We start from the raw sequence: 17,709 nt of genomic DNA on the forward strand, positions 1-17,709 counted from the left end.
TATCAGCCGCAGTCATAATTACAAGTGAAAAGGAATGGGGGGAGTTCAGCAGCATCTGGAGACAACAGCTTAGCCATCTCCAAAAGCTATGAAAATCTGTCATAGTTACTGTTGTCGAGTAGTATATTCAATGGCTTCTCTAGCGCTCTGTATATCCAGGTTGTAAAGCCAGGTTAGGTGGGCTGTCACAGCTTTTAGAGTACACATAAAAACACTCTTATATCACCATACTTCAAATGGTAATTAGAAACAGTTGTAGCATTCTCTCATTTTGTGGCGGGGGGGATTTTTTTTAAAAAAAGTCTTCCTCTTCACACTTTGTAATGTAGTCGTACCTTGGAAGTCAAACAGAATCCGTTCCGGAGGTCTGTTCGACTTCCAAAACGTTCAAAACCAAATCACGGCTTCTCATTGGGTGCAGGAAGCTCCTGCAGCCAGTCAGAAGCCATGGAAGCTCCGTCAGATGTTCGGGTTCCGAAAGAACATTCACAAACCGGAACAATCACTTCCGGGTTTGCAGCGTTTAGGAGGCAAAACGTCTGAGTTCCAGGGCGTTCGGGATGCAAGGTACCACGGTAAAGGTAAAAGACCCCTGACAGTTAAGTCCAGTTGCAGATGACTCTCGGGTTGCGGCGCTCATCTTGCTTTACAAGCCAAGGGAGCTGGCGTTTGTCCGCAGACAGTTTTCTGGGTCATGTGGCCAGCATGACTAAGACACTTCTGGCACAACGGAACACCAAAACCAGAGCAGTGCATGGAAACACCATTTACCTTCCTGCTGGAGCAGTACCTATTTATCTACTTGCACTTTTGGGCATGATTTCGAACTGCTAGGTTGGCAGGAGCTGGGACCGAGCAACGGGAGCTCACTCTGTCGTGGGAATTCGAACCGCCAACCTTCTGATCGGCAAGCCCAAGAGGCTCAGTGGTTTAGACCACAGCGCCACCCGCATCTCTTACCGCTGTACAATATATCAACCTAAAATGAAATCATGATTAGGTTTCTGAGCTACATGGATGAGTGTCTGATACATCCACATGTCACAAAATCGATAATCTTCCTTTTACTTTGGCATATGCTGATTTTGACCTAGTTTGGGCAGTAATTATCAACTAGATGTGCAGGGGAAATGAGGGTACCAAGCTTCCCAGGACTTGCATAACATTCCTCTGTGTATCAGGTGCAGTAACTCCACCAATACTGAGCCAGTTTCTGTAATGGCAAACCATGGTTTTGCGTTGCATGAGCAAGCCTCAGGCTTGCATGCACCCTCCCCTTTTTTCCAACTTAATACTGTAAGTTACTTTCAGGATTGAGGCCAATCATGATTTGCTTTTGCATATTTAACAGCAAACTATATTTGCCATAACTCAGGAAGTGCCAGGGAGAGGTGTGAGCATATATGTAAATACAGGCTTCATTCCTACATTGCTAAACCATAGTTTGTCTTGTATATTTATTGAATTGATGGGATCAGCAGGACTTCCGGAGTTGATTATTCAGTGCCTTGGTGTCTTACTACAACCATTCTATATGTCCTCAGGCTTACTTTACACAGTATATAGACAAACTTGGGTTTACAACCAAGCATATACTCAACTGGGAGTTGCAGCCAATCATGGATGATGCATGTCTTTGCATTCAGACTTCATATTTTAGGTGTGCCCTTTTAAATATAATGCGAACCAACATACTCTGGTATCTGCCTGTTCTGCATCACTCTTTAAAACTAGAGGTCATGCATGGATTTCAGTTATGCTAAACAAGAGGATGACTTGCTGCAGCTCTTATAACTTAGTGAGATAGTCTTGTTTACCATGATTTGCACGTTCTCTTTTCTTCTATGCCTTAGTCCCCACAAGAATCCTGCTTCTATCTAACATGCTAATATGTGCAATCACTTTAGGTGAATTTAGGCAGTTGAACATTTTCTAGTCTCCGCCATAGGGAAAATCGTTTGGATCTCATGTAGTACTGATTCTTTACATGCTGGGTCAACAAACCAGCTAAACTAAATAAGTGAGTTCCTTTGACCTTAAGTCAATAGGATGAAATTTGTGCCAATCCAGTTCTCAGGGTTAAATGGTTACTGGAGCTATTCCTTGAAAAAGGGTTGTTGTGTTAATTGGACAGTTATCTTTCGTTTGTGGTGTGTGGAAAGTAGATTAAATTTGAAAATAATACAATGACTGGGTACTTAAGTGAAAAAACTGCTTTCCTAGAAACATTAGCAAAGAAAGAGCTGTAGCTCCATGGTGGAGCCACCCGTCTTACATTCAGACTGTCTTGCATTCAGACTGCAGAAGGCTCTTCGCAAGCCCTGCATAGGAGGTCCCAACAATCATCATCTGGCATCATTGTGATGTCAGGTGATTGACCAGTGAGTGACTCTACCCATCTCTCTCCTTTGCCCCACAAGGGGAGAGATAAGGAGCAGATTTTGTCCAGCACACTTAGTCTACTTGGTCATGATGGCCAGAATGGGGAATTCCTTGCTCTGCATAATCCACTTAGTCCTTACTCTGTTGGCTTTCCACTGTAGGCAGACCTTTTCCAGCTTGGTTTTTGTTTTTCTTTCCTCTGGTGTCCTGCATTATGCATTGCCATTGTTTTGGCTTTGTTATTGTGTATGCCTTAAAAAACAACAACAGCATTAATCACCTTGAACACGGTGTGTCCAAGATGTAGAGAGAAAGAATAAGAAATTCAGCATAAATTGAAATGGGTATGAGCTGTCCTCCAGCGCTGTTTGTGTTTTGGAAAGATGAAATTATTTCATCTGGAATGTTGCACTTCCCTCTTAAGTAGCTGCTTCTGTGCTCTGGAAAACATAGCTGACAAAGCTATTCTGTGGCTGTGAAGAGATGTAGGCTTTCAGCAACTCTGTGTGAAGTTTTAAACCGCTGGAGAACTTGGAGCCAAAAGCTTTTTGTCATATTCTACATAGAGCAAACTGTGGAAGAATGCCATTTTTTTGGGGGGGGGAATACTTTCCCCCTTAAACACTCTAACAAATATCCATGTAAAGTTTGAAAAACCAGTCAAACTGCTCTTTCCCTCCCTCCTTCCTCTGCCCAAAAGAGATCGTGAGGTGAAGACACATAGCACTCCATATCTAATACTGAATATCAGATGGAATTTGAGAAGAAAGTAGTTCCTTTGTGAAAGTAGTTACACCCAGCCTCTTGGATGGGGTTGTTGTTGGTATCCCTCTGTCTCAAGAGACAATGGATTACACCTCTAGGGGTGAAGGCAAACTGCTGTGTTAGTAGCATGGAAGTGACCTTCCTGAGGTGCAAGCCTGGGTAGTGTGTATGGAGGTCTTGGGCTGCCCAGATGACAAGACCCCCCTCTCTCGACCTCGCTGATGTGGTCCAAAGGAGCAACAACAACAACAAATTTTATTATTTGTACTTCACCCATCTGACTGGGTTGCCATAGCCACTCTGGGCAGATTCCAGCAAATATAAAAGCTTAATAACATCAGACTTATGCTTCCCTATGCATTTGGCACCAGCTTGGCTGCAGGGGTCACTGGAAAGAGGTGTACAAGACGCCACCTTAGGGACTCCACTCTGGATTTCTGTAAGGTTTACTCCTTTGCCTTTTCTTCTCCCAAGGCAGTGGAGGTTTTGACTGTATACTCACAGAACAAATGTTTATGCACACCATTTTACAAAATGCTGAGATTAGAACCATGGTGCTTTCTAGTGTGGTATCCAGATACTGGCAGGGAATATTTTGCCCCGTTGGTTAAACTGCAAATCACTGCAGTCCCATGCAGCTTTGAAGCCAGTATGAATTTGATAAAACCCTGTAACTCAGGGGTGGAAAATATCAGCCTGTGTATCAGCCAGATGTAGCCCCAGGATCCTCCTCATTTGCATCATAAGCATCTCCTTCTTGCTGCACCCCTGCCCTCCAGCTATCAGGCTTTAAAAAAAAATCCTTCATTTATATACAATTGTCCCCTGGGGTGGCAATTGTAAACCTTTCCTTCCCCAGCCAGGACCCCCTGTGCTGCAATTAGGCTTGAAAGACTTCCAAACAACAGAAGCCTAATTGTGATGTAGGAGAGGGGCTTTCTTTCCCCCCCCTCCAGGCAGAGCTTGTGAGGAGAGTTAACCCTTCATTTCCCACCTGTGATCCCAGAAAATCCCTGCTTGCAGGTAGGCGTGAAATAAGGTTTCCTTTCCATGCTAATTGTTGTTAGCAGTTTGGGGTTTGTTACTTTAAAAGCTTTTAAAAGCACTCTTTTAAAAAAGCATGTGTGAGCAGGGGGTGGGGTAGCCACACCCCACTTTTGGCATGCAGCCCTCCTCCCCCAAGTTAGACAACAGGAAATGCAGCTTTTGAGCTGAAGAAGGCTCCTCGCCAATACTTAGCCATCAATCTCTTGTGGTCAGAGCTGCTCCAATTAATGCAGAGAAATTTCTGCCTAGCGGGTGTTTATGCCTTAAAAGAGAAGTACGTGTGTTCTGTGTCTCTTGATATGAGTGGTGCACTCCATATGTAACTTCTGCCCCACCTCAGAATGGCACGACTGGAATTATTTACAGATAGGTAGCCGTGTTGGTCTGCCATAGTCAAAATAAATAAATACCATAGTCAAAATAAATACTGGAAGGAATTTTTTTATTTTGACTATGGAATTATTTAGCAAGATGTCACAGCTGCCCCCACCCCCACTGTTTTTATGACATGGTGCCATATAGTTAGAATTGTTTTTACAAATTCTGCCACCTTGGGCTGAACATTCCTGAGACTGGGTTCATGCATCAGCCTGGAAACTGACCTGGATCACTCTGGATTGATATCCTGGGTATTGCCTTCAGCCAGCATGCCTGGGGGTCGGAGCGGCCTCATGGGAAGCTCTTTGAACTGAGAAGTTGGCTGATAAGAGAGCCAGTCACTCAAGGGAGAGGCCCTTGGATTCTGCTCTGGGCAGCCTGCTTTGGGTGAGGTCAGTGAGGGTGTAGAGAGCTGAGCCTTTTCTGTGGAATGCATTCCCCAGAGTGGGCTGCCTGGCTCCCTTGGTGATAGCTTGTTGCTGACAGGTGAAATTGTGGCTCTCGTTGAAACCTTTTTCTACTGGCTGATTTGGTTTGTGTGTTTAAGCTTGCTTAAGCTTTTAATTAGCCAGTTATGTTTTGATGTCTTGAGTTATTCCTGGACTGCTGTGTTTGTTTGTTTTTCATTTTCGTGCGATAGTTGTTTATATTGATTTTTTTAAATGAACCTTAATGTTACCATGTGTGCATTTCATCACCTGCTGCTGTTCTACAGCAGAGAAGGTGACTAAATGCCTGTATTTTCCTAATGAGTCAAGAAAGGGGATTCCCCGGTGGGAAGTTCTCGGGTGTTCTTGCTGTGGGATACTGGGAATTCTCAGGCTCCATCAACAGGCATGTAAAAGTCACTGCAATAGGTCCAATTCAAGTAAACAGTTGTGGTAGCAGGAACGAGTCCTGCTAGAACAATGGGTCTCCCCCCCCCCACCGTCTCCTACCCCTGGGCACCCGGGCGCGCCCCCCCCCCCACAGCTCTGGGAGAACCTCAGAACAGTACACAAGGGGCAGGGAATAGCATTTGTTCTAGTAAGCAGAAATGCATGTGCTGACGAGCAGACACAATAGTGAGATGTTGAATTCAAGTTCAGCATTTGTTCCAGTTGTAGTGCCGTGTGTGAGGGGCTCTTGAGAATGACTTCTAGAAAGGTGTCTCATCTCGGATCTCTTCAACTGTGGGTCAGACTAAGAAGACATGATCACTGTGCACCCCATTCTGCAAGTCTCACTTGCACATTGCTGTATGCACCAAGAAGGGACAGGAATGGGCATTACCTGTTTGGTTTCCCCACCCCAGCAACCCCCAAACCCCTGTTCAGGAAGCTGTCACCTGCACACGCATAATGGCTGTTTAACTGTGGTTTAAGTTAGTAAATTGGATGGAAGCTGGTATGAGGCATTAAACAGCAGTATTTCTCAAACCCTTACAGGATAGATATTCATAGTGGCTAATGTCATGCATACACAGTTTCAAACACCAGCAACGGGAGCGCACTGGAGCCAGAGTGAATCTGTACAAAGCCTTATTCTCAACATGCACATTTGAGGCAGGCTACGTTTGGTGCGAAATTTTGGCATTTGAAAAACTTCATAATTCTTCCTTGAGTGTAGTTGCTTATTATAACCTCTTTGGGCCAAGAGAGCTGGCAGGCAACCTGTTCTACTGTGGAGTCTAATCCTTTCTTTAAATACACATTTTGCACCATTTTAGAATCTGAAATGCAGCCAATTAAAAGCCGAGGGAAGTATTCTGCTCTGGGATGACGGTATCCTGTTCAGTGTTACGTGTTTATCTTAACACATGTATGTCCTTCCAGGTGAAGAACATAAATCCGGAGCCAGCAATACCTACCCCTGTAGCTGACTATACAGATCGAGTTGCCAGTTCTGTGGGTTACTCTGTTTCTGATGTTCCTGTACAACAGATCTATAATGACAATAGCTACAGAGCTACTCCGTAAGTATAAATGTTCCTGGGTTTTTTTCTAATTGAATGGACACAATGCAAAAGACCACACAGGATCAATATTAAGCAATTCAAAGCAGGTTGTGATATCATTTTCTCCTCCCCCCCTTTCGGAACATTAATCAGTTACTAAGATTCCTGATGACAAAACTGTAACACTGACCTGCAGTTGAAAGGGGTGGGGTGCAGTAACAACAGCAGATTTAGGGGAGTGTGACTAGTTCACCTGCAATGGGTGCTGAATTTTGGCATTACACAGGGTCCCACTGAAATTTGAAAGCCCAAATTCTGACACTGGCAGTGATCCCAGGATCTGAATTACACCTTTGTTTGGATCATGGGTTAGTTTAGGTGAACAGCTGGCAGATAGGTGTAGCTAGGTTGAGGATGGGGTGAAGGGTTAATTCTCCAGAAGGAGGGGATAAAGAAATGTATCACTGCTGCTCTGTTGTCTTTAAATGTAATGGTTTTATGGTTATTGTATGTGTTAGGTGATTCTTTTCAGCTTTTCTTATGTGAAGTGCTCCAGACTAGAGGGGATAGGAAAACTTCAATAAATAAATAACTCTTGGATCTGACCTGTCCAGAGAGTTAAGAGACTAGGGTGTTTGAAAAAAAAAAGAAAAAAGCATACTGTTGATCTTCATCTCGTAGCTACTTATCACTTTGTCATATACAGGATTTATTTGTTACAGTGTTCATCTGGGATGTGCATAGCTTTGTTTTTTCTTTTCAATATTCTGAGGTAAAAGCAAGGCTGATGCCTGAGTGGGTATACTTTTCAAGGTATGCAGACCTAACAATAAAAGTGCAAATATTTTATAAAATGTAGAATGTCCCCATTCACATTTACACAACCTGAGAGAACAAACACAGGCCCTGTGCTTTTAGGGCGTAGTTTCATGGTTACACTGTTGTTTACATTTCATGTGTGTCCTCCACTGTTTAATAAGTATTTGGATAAGGATAACCAATCCACATTTTGATAACCTAGGAAGTAAACATACACTTACAGTCCTCTGGAAGTACCGTATTTTTCGCTCTATGAGACGCACCAGACCACAAGACGCACCTAGTTTTTGGAGGAGGAAAACAAGGGAAAAAAATATTCTGAATCCCAGAAGCCAGAACAGCAAGAGGGATCACTGTGCAGTGAAAGCAGCAATCCCTCTTGCTGTTCTGGCTTCTGGGATAGCTGCGCAGCCTGCATTCGCTCCATAAAACGTACACACATTTCCCCTTACTTTTTAGGAGGGAAAAAGTGAGTCTTATAGAGCAAAAAATAAGGTAAGTCTCGCTGAGTTCTGTGGGACTTGTTGTCAGATAAGGGCATAGGATTACAGACTTAGTCCCTTGGGTGTATTGTTCTTTCACTGTTGCACCCTGCATTTCACAGCGTTTTGTAAGGGAATTTATGATGAAAACAATAACATAAAGCCAACACCTAAAAACATTAAAGCAGCACTAAGAATCCTAACTCTAGGGATTTTTAGAGAATGAGCAGTACTATCCTATCTTCCTTCATGCATCTAGTAAATACTGAACAGCCTTTTTAAAAAAAACTTCTCCCAAGTTCTTGGGTGTGTAGAATTTTTTTTAAAGCTTTTAATCAAGAGCCAATATCAACTTAGGGGTGTGTTGGGAGAACGTTAAGCATAGTGATTTGAAAGAATCATGTTATCCTCTGGGCTTGAAGAGGTTGCTTGAAGAGATTGCTCTTCTTGTAATATTCTCTGGCTCCATTGTTTAGAAAACTGACTTGCCTTCTATTATTGGCTTCCATTGCCCACTTGCTCATCAAGCGTTCCTTACATCAGGTAGTATGCCCTCCAGATGTTTTGGACTAGAACTCCCATCAACCCTAGCAAGCATGGCCAATGGCCAGGAATTAATGGGAAGTGCAGTCTATAACATCTGGAGTGCATCATATCGGCTGCCACTGCCTTAGGTGATGTATTGGTGGTTTATCATTACTTTGCCCCCATGTATCACCTTTTAATTGGGTTCAAGAGGAACTGATGATCAGAAAGTATGTCGTTCATCCAGCTTGCCTTTGTACCTTCAGAACTATGTTTTGTCTGGAAGATAGCCATAGTTGAACTTGTTAGTTATTCTGTTTATGAATGAACATAATGGAATAAGGACAGTCTTTGCATACATATTACATGAAATAGCGCTGTAATGAATGGTTGTCAAAGGTTGATGGCCATGTTATGAGAGGCCAGCAACACCATCCTGCTTGCAAATTTAGCTCACAAGTGACGATTTCATAATGTTCTCAGTCTCTATATTGAATGAAATAAAAACACTGCATTCATTGGGCGGGGGCAGGCAGGGCGGCTTGTCACATTAGTGGCATTCAGAAGTTTCACAACCATGTCTTAACCTAGAATGTGTAAGTCCCTCGGTCATCTGGGATCTAATTGCAGAAAATAAATTGACCAGGGGGTGGGGCTAATATTTTTATCGCCATGCATTGGAAAGTGTTCTACCAGCCCAATCAAGTTTCTTTGTAGCTTAGAGTTGGGCAGGGATCACTCTTGAGCAGATGGAAGAAGATGTGTTCCCCACCATCTTCAAGCTAGAAAGGAAGGCTATGTTGCTAAAACACTCATCAGGGCATGGCAGGCAAACCAGCTAGAGAGGAAGGTTTGGGGCAGCTGTTTGACTGGTGCTCAAGCCACCTCAACTAGTCCTTGCTAAAACAAATTCCTGTTCTCTTATCCCAGTTCCCCCAAAATACAGCTGTAAATTGTGCCTGACCTCCCATGGAGGCGCAGCATAAGGTCAATTACTACAGCTGCAACTCTATGCCTGTTAACCTAGGAGTAAGACCCAGTGAATGTAACGAGACTGACTTTCAAATAAATATACCCAGGATTGCATTGAAAGCAAAAAGCAGGGTCCTAGAAACCACACAATTTTGGCTGTCAGGGCCAGCCAAAATGTGCCAGACCCAAGATGTGCCACTCTTGTTTTGTCACTTAAAGACTAAGTTAAATGTAAATCACTTTCAATAATGGCTGAACACAAGTCTCAGGGTGGTTTACATAATTAAAAATAAGTTTTGTTATGAATATTGGTCTGACCCTCCCAAAAACTGCCCCCAGCTATGGCTATAGTAGGGAGGGGCAGAACCATATTCACAGTAAAATTTAATTTTAATTATGTGAGCCAGGTTGAGAGGGGTTTTCAATATCAAAAAAGACACGACAAAACACAGAAGATGATGAGGGAAACTAAGGCAGGGTGTATATCTGGTTGTTTCACTTGCACATACTGAGGTTTGCTTACAGAAGGATCTGAGGACTGTTATGTGTGTGCCAAAGGAAACAATAATTAATATCATTTTGTCTTGGATTCTTGAAGTCAACTGTTTTCTGTAAATGACAGGGAGATTAAATGTGTACAACTTGAAAAAGGTTGGGATACTTAAAGTTAAGGAACAGTCAAGCAAATGTGCCCAACATTTTATTTCATTAAGTTCAATACGTAGGTCCCTTTTGTTCCTATTTTAATCATTAGTTTACTAAAGCTGAACAGTAACTCTGAGCCCTTAGAATTACAGGGGTTACTCTGATTAACATTTCTAGAGAAGGGTACCAGCTTCTGCTACAGAGCAGAAAGTATCTGGCATGACTTCGCTGACTTTGTTACCTGCTGCATTAGTCCACCTGACTTCGTATAACAGCTCTTAGACAATAACGTCATTTTGTGTGATGAAGAAAATAATCTTAACATTGGGAAGCCTAGCATTAACATCCAGCAGTCTTTATTTTGTCTCTCTTAATATCTGCTCAGTGGAAATGAATTGTTCTTGTTTTGTAACAGGATACCTGAAGTGAATTTAACAAAGAGCCCAATGCCACCTCAGTATGCCAACACTAGCAGTTACAATGGGTCAGCTAAGGAGCCAGCACAAAAAGGAAGAGCAGGAAGAGCAAAGAGAACCTACACTGACAACTATGATGCAGATTACACCACTGGAGGAGAGTCTTGTGATGAACTGGAGGAGGACTGGGACAGGTATGGACAATTCCATAAAACTTGGGCATTGGTACCATGTTAATGGCAGCCTGGCTGTAGAGCATCAGTACAGAGAACCCCACTTATTCTAACACAAGGTTACCATGAGGCTTTAACAGGTTGTGTATGTTATGAATGACACTGGGATACAGCCTCCTACCAACACACTCTCTCTCTAGGTTTCCACTAGCATAAATGGAAACTGGATATGAAATTTAGAAGTTGATGTCACCTACTTGTTAGTGAAAAGCTAGTATTTCAGCAGGGAAAATAGAAGTGCAGTGCCTTTCCTACTACTGATGGAAGCATCACTGTGTTTGAATACAAGTATTTTACATGAATGTGATGGATTGAAAAATTAGTTGCTGTTGCTTCTGTGTGTTACCTACCTATTAAGGTGTCAATCTTGTATGTTATGGCAGAGCAGGAAAATGAAGGGAGGTGCAAGCAGATGTCATATTTTGGAACATTATTAGCCTCTGAAAACTGTCTGCTGAAACTGACTCATCCTGAGCTGCTGCTTGTATGCATACTTGGAAGGTCTCTGTTTTTAGAATCTGGTCACAAGAATGTAAGATTTCAGAAATGGCTCTTCCTGTGTTTCAGTGATATGATTCAGTTGGTTAAAAGTTCTTGGATCACTGCTTAAATAGGTAAAAACTGACCAGCAATTAAATAAATATACCTCACTCTAATCAGATAGTAACACAGTTTGTGAAATTCTTGATTTGTCCCTTAACAGACCTTTTTGTAAGTAAAACTTATAGTAACCAATTTTCAAAATAAGAGATACAAATGAAATGCACTCCAGCTACCCTTTATGTAACCTGAGTTAGAAACTCAAGTGTGTTATGCGTAACTATGGCAACTCATACGGTCAGCCAAGATAATGAAGTATGAAGGAAAGCTTGCATTGCTTGTTAAGTAAACAGTGACCTTTCCATGCATGTGCCCAATCAACGTGCAAAAACATATTATGCGGAATGCATGTGTGTGTGTGTGTGTGTGTGTGTGTGAGAGAGAGAGAGAGAGAGAGAGAGAGAGAGAGATAACCATATGTACATGGAAGGAAGATGGAGCCCAAAATAGTGGTAATAATTTCTAGAAATGGTCTACCATCATGACTTTATATGGGATTGTTACTCAGTATAAAAACTTTAACAAAATGCATACCATAAGCACGTTGGTACATTGCCTGTCTGGTTCTTTCATTTCATGACTGCAAAAAATAGGAACTGTTCAGTGAAATACATGTGTAGTCCATTTGATCAAATCAGGTTATATAGCATGTCAATGTTCATTTCTAAAATATGCTGTGATATTGTTTGTTAAATTACATTTTTAACACAAGTGTTGCAATATTCTGTAGAAACCATTGACATGAAGTAACTTTCTGGGATTGAGAATTCTCCTTGGGAAAACAAACATGATAGTTGTATTTTTCAATTTATTAACATGTTTCTTTTGCACAGGCTAATGTTTAGTGCAGTGAAAACTTTACTCTTTAAAGGTGTGGAAATGTACTTCTTTTTTATTGCGTTGGTTCATCTTTGTACAAGGCTCCTATAGGCATTTGCCAGTTCTAGTAAAAAATGCGGATCTAAATTCTACATTTTCATGCTTTGACCAAAGCACAAAACTGAAAGATTAATTTGCATCATAGGTATCCTTTCCCTATAAACAAATGCTAAATCAGCAAGTCTCTCTGCAACTGCCCACTCCATTTCTTCAAACAATGTCATTTAAATCACTCTTCATCCAGGGAATATCCACCTGTATCATCCGATCAACAAAGGCAAGCATACAAGCGAGATTTCGATGCAGGTCTACAAGAATACAAGCGGTTGCAAGCAGAGCTTGATGAAATCAGCAGAGAAATTTCTCGTCTTGATAAAGAATTGGATGACTACCCTGAAGACAGTGAAGAATATAGGGTAATTTCATTCATTGAAATATATTGCGATATGAATGTTGCTCTTTAGTGGTACATACACCTTTTGCCTCTTGAGAGAATTTTGGACATTAGAATTATGTCTGCATCTGCACATGTGCTGTAATATGCACTAAATTTGCTTGCATCCCATCTCCCAGAACTACAGTCTAGCTAATGCTGTGCAGGGTGGGATAGTCCTCCAGATGTTGTCAGATTCCTACTCCCATCAACCCCACCCAGCATGGATGATGGGCATTGCATTGGACATCGTATTTCGCATGCAGAAGGACCCGTGTTCCATCCTTGGCATCTCCACTTAAAACATTCTTAAGCAATAGGTCAAGGAAAGAGCTCTGCCTTGAAGAGTCACTGAAAACAGCAAAATATTGGTGAAGTGACTCAGTGGTGTTTTGGTGAAGGCAAATTTGTATTTTTTATGGCTCCTCTTTGTTTTTTTCAAATGTGGCTTTAGATGTTGAACGCAATATTAGTAGCCAATGGGCAACTATTATTAGTCCCATATGCTTTCCCCTAAAAAAATCACAAGCTATTAAAGTCTGTGATACTATAATTAAAAAGGAACCAGGAAAGAAAACCTAAACTCCTAATAATCAATGCAGTGTTTGTTGAAACCAACTCTAACCATAGGCTTCCCTTAGGCTAGGTAGCTGGAAGCAGTTTTTCCTTTCTGAAGAAAAAATGTTGCTCTTTGACCTGAAAAGACAGATATATAATTTACTGTAATGCAGAAAGCAGTCCTTAATACTAACACTGACTGGGACTCAAATGCCTGTAGCTTTAGAGGAAGTAACATGCTTGATAAAGGAGCTTTCTAACCTACTTCATCCAACAAGAATCCCAAGTGTTGTGGGGAGTTAGCAACGTGGAAAGTATTTAATGTTGGTGACCTCTGAGGAAGACTTTTGGGGCTGACTGCACAATGTTTGCTGCTTCCTTTTTCTTTCTGAAGGATCTGAGTCAGCTTTTGAGTGAATACACTGATGAAATAATGGGATAGTTTTCTCTGTCTCCTTTCCTGCTGCTTGTTGCTCAATCCCTCTTCTAGCCTCTTTAGCACTGCTTAAAGATAGAGACTCTGGCCCTTGTCAGTGGTCAATCAGTCTAGACTCCTACAGTGTCTTCCTGGAAACCACTCCTTATTTAGGCTGAGTTAAACCATTACTCCATCCATCTCAATGTTGTCATCTTTGATTGGTGGTGGCTTATGGGGGTTATAGGAGTCGAGGAAGCTGCATTAAAAAGAGTCGGACCTTTTGTCTATTTATTTGAATATTGCCATTCCTGGGCTTCAGAAACGAGTCTTTGCAAGCTTTACTTGGAGAAGTTGGGGATTGAACCTGGGACATTCTGCATGCAAAGCCCGTGGGTTATCACTGACCCATACCTCTCCTTCCCCACTCCCAAATAGTGTGTGATCTCCAGTCCATATTTGTGAAGGATCGGGGTAGATGGGAATTCCTCAAACAGATGCCTATGCTTGCAGGCTTTGCATAGGCATCTGTTTGAGAAAAGAATGGTGGCCAAGATGGGCCTTTGGCCTGATCCAGCCAGGCTCTCCTTACATTCCTGCAGCTGTTCTTGTCACCAATAAAGATATTGGTTTAATAGTTATACATGCGTCATAACGAAGCCTGCCTCCATTCTGCTTTTGATTTTTGCTAATGTTTGTGATACCTAATTTGAGTTATTTTTACTTGTAGTCTGCTGCTGAAGAATACAACCGACTGAAGGATATAAAGGCAGTAAGTAGTTTACTTAAGTAATCTCTGCGTAAACCAAGATATCTCCTGTTGCAGCAGGCTGTGTAACCCACTTTGAAAGAAGTACAGCTGGATTGTCATTTTTTGCAGACTTTGAGTGGCTCCTTCCTGAAACCTGTTGCAATTGTTTTTGTCTTCTAAAAAGCTTGTGGTGTTTATTCAAAAACACTAGTAGTATCCCACAGTTGTTAATTTTTGTTCTTCACCAGTTTGGACCTAACTCATTGAACACATGTGCAACATGATGGGGCTAGAAGTGTCCCAGATGTGTTGCAGTAATCCTTGGCCACGGAACATGTAGACTTCAATTGTGACTTAGTTCTTGTTGAACAAGTTGCCAAGTTAACATAGCCTGGATGACTCTGGCCCAGGTGATTTATATCTAGGAGAGTGTGCAGTTGGCACACCAGCCTCAGCTGGTGAAAGGGTTTCTGTGCCACCAGTACCACTTTAGCCGCCAGTGGAAAAGTTGGATCTACGGATTCTGTCACTGAATCTACAGGTGAGGGGGCCAGACAGCCTCTGCTGGGCAAGATGAAACCAAGTTTTCCTCTGAACACTGGAGCTATGGAAGAGAGAGGATGAATCACACCCCAGAGTTTGGCAGAAGGCTAAGATCTGTTTTGGCTTTATACTGTCCAGGTACAAGCTCATAGCCATAGCAATCCTCTGCCTCCCAGCTCCAGCTCTTAAGAATTTGGCTTTGACCTGATGGGTATTCCAAAATTCAGACCACTTTTCAGGTTGCAGAGGCAGAGCAAGGGAAGGCTGAGGTTGGGCTTGCATCTGTCCCTGTCAAATACAGAGTCAAAGTATGTTCAGTCTCTAGCTGTTTGGGGTGTTTCCCTCCCTGCACCAGTATTGGACAGAATCTAATGTTGGGTGTGTTCACCATATGAATTCTTACTGTTAAAGTGGCAGCCTGTTTTTCAAACTGTTTTCTTTGAATTGTTCTGTCTCTTTTAAAACAGAAGCACAGCTATTGGTCTGCCATACATGTTCCTTCTGGTTTTTCTTCTTCTTTTAAACAACTTTTCATTGGTTTTTAAACAAATACAATAACCATTAAACTCTTATCTAGTAGTAAATCTAAGGGTGCTTGTTTTATGCATTGTCTTTAGACATTTACCGTATTTTTCGCACGATTGGACGCACCGGACCATAGGACGCGCCTAGTTTTTTTGGGGGGAAATAAAGGAAAAAAAATTTCCCTTTATTTCCCCCCCAAAAGCAGGTCAGGGAAACCGAACCAGGTCGAGGAACAGCGGGATAGTGGCGCTGCGCCTCCCTGCTGTCCCCCGAGCTTGTGGGGCTGGCTGATGTCTGCCTAGCGCGCGGGGCGCTCTGCTTCAGGGCGCCCTACCCGCCGGGCGGCAGGCTGCTATCCGCAGCTTGGGGAGCCTTGTGGGGAACTGCTGCAGGGCTCCCCACGCTGCGGATGTATGCCTGGCGCGAGGGGCGCTCTGCTTCAGGGTGCCCCACCCGCCGGGCGGCAGGCTGCTATCCGCAGCGTGGGGAAGCTTGCGGGGAGCTCCTGCAAGGGTCCCCATGCTGCGGATGTGTTCCCAAAGCGCCGGGAGCTCTGCTTTCAGGGCGCCCGACGCTCCGGGAAGCAGGCTGCTATCCGCAGCCTAGACACGGCTAGCGGAGCGCTAATCCCGAAGCTTGGGGCGTGCGGAGCTCAGCGTGCCCCAAGCTTCTGGGCGCCGGCAAGGTCTCCGCTAGCCCTGGGAGAGCCCCGCGACGTCGCGGGGCTCTCCCAGGGCTAGCGGAGACCTTGCCAGCACCCAGAAGCTTAGGGCGCGCTGAGCTCCGCACGCCCCAAGCTTCGGGATTAGCGCAGTGGTCCGCTAGCCCTGGGAGAGCCGTGCGACGTCGCGGGGCTCTCCCAGGGCTAGCGGAGACCTTGCCAGCACCCAGAAGCTTGGGGCGCGCTCAGCTCCGCACGCCCCAAACTTCGGGATTAGCGCAGTGGTCCGCTAGCCCTGGGAGAGCCGCGCGACGTCGCGGGGCTCTCCCAGGGCTAGCGGAGACCTTGCCAGCACCCAGAAGCTTGGGGCGCGCTCAGCTCCGCACGCCCCAAGCTTCGGGATTAGCGCAGTGGTCCGCTAGCCCTGGGAGAGCCGCGCGATGTCGCGGGGCTCTCCCAGGGCTAGCGGAGACCTTGCCGGCACCCAGAAGCTTGGGGCGTGCTGAGCTCCGCACGCCCCAAGCTTCGGGATTAGCGCAGTGGTCCGCTAGCCCTGGGAGAGCCGTGCGACGTCGCGGGGCTCTCCCAGGGCTAGCGGAGACCTTGCCGGCACCCAGAAGCTTGGGGCGCGCTCAGCTCCGCACGCCCCAAGCTTCGGGATTAGCGCAGTGGTCCGCTAGCCCTGGGAGAGCCGCGCGACGTCGCGGGGCTCTCCCAGGGCTAGCGGAGACCTTGCCGGCACCCAGAAGCTTGGGGCGTGCTGAGCTCCGCACGCCCCAAGCTTCGGGATTAGCGCAGTGGTCCGCTAGCCCTGGGAGAGCCGCGCGACGTCGCGGGGCTCTCCCAGGGCTAGCGGAGACCTTGCCGGCACCCAGAAGCTTGGGGCGCGCTCAGCTCCGCACGCCCCAAACTTCGGGATTAGCGCAGTGGTCCGCTAGCCCTGGGAGAGCCGCGCGACGTCGCGGGGCTCTCCCAGGGCTAGCGGAGACCTTGCCGGCACCCAGAAGCTTGGGGCGTGCTGAGCTCCGCACGCCCCAAGCTTCGGGATTAGCGCAGTGGTCCGCTAGCCCTGGGAGAGCCGCGCGACGTCGCGGGGCTCTCCCAGGGCTAGCGGAGACCTTGCCGGCACCCAGAAGCTTGGGGCGTGCTGAGCTCCGCACGCCCCAAGCTTCGGGATTAGCGCAGTGGTCCGCTAGCCCTGGGAGAGCCGCGCGACGTCGCGGGGCTCTCCCAGGGCTAGCGGAGACCTTGCCGGCACCCAGAAGCTTGGGGCGTGCTGAGCTCCGCACGCCCCAAGCTTCGGGATTAGCGCAGTGGTCCGCTAGCCCTGGGAGAGCCGCGCGACGTCGCGGGGCTCTCCCAGGGCTAGCGGAGACCTTGCCGGCACCCAGAAGCTTGGGGCGTGCTGAGCTCCGCACGCCCCAAGCTTCGGGATTAGCGCAGTGGTCCGCTAGCCCTGGGAGAGCCGTGCGACGTCGCGGGGCTCTCCCAGGGCTAGCGGAGACCTTGCCGGCACCCAGAAGCTTGGGGCGCGCTCAGCTCCGCACGCCCCAAGCTTCGGGATTAGCGCAGTGGTCCGCTAGCCCTGGGAGAGCCGCGCGACGTCGCGGGGCTCTCCCAGGGCTAGCGGAGACCTTGCCGGCACCCAGAAGCTTGGGGCGTGCTGAGCTCCGCACGCCCCAAGCTTCGGGATTAGCGCAGTGGTCCGCTAGCCCTGGGAGAGCCGCGCGACGTCGCGGGGCTC

The 17,709-nt window shown here is 45.5% G+C and overlaps 1 protein-coding gene across 2 annotated transcripts in view; it reads left to right on the top strand.

Moving 5' to 3' along the window:
* The window catches only part of OCLN (occludin), a 33,083-nt gene that overhangs the window by 11,793 nt on the left and 3,581 nt on the right, over positions 1 to 17,709 (top strand). For both annotated transcript variants that reach the window (XM_081212510.1, XM_081212511.1), the window contains exons 5-8: positions 6,387 to 6,526; positions 10,367 to 10,561; positions 12,324 to 12,495; positions 14,216 to 14,257. In XM_081212510.1, coding sequence (XP_081068636.1) covers positions 6,387 to 6,526; positions 10,367 to 10,561; positions 12,324 to 12,495; positions 14,216 to 14,257 — 549 coding nt within the window. The remainder of the gene's footprint in view (positions 1 to 6,386; positions 6,527 to 10,366; positions 10,562 to 12,323; positions 12,496 to 14,215; positions 14,258 to 17,709) is intronic.

Source organism: Podarcis bocagei, assembly GCF_964188305.1.
Source record: "Podarcis bocagei genome assembly, chromosome: 11".
Classification (NCBI taxonomy): domain Eukaryota; kingdom Metazoa; phylum Chordata; class Lepidosauria; order Squamata; family Lacertidae; genus Podarcis; species Podarcis bocagei.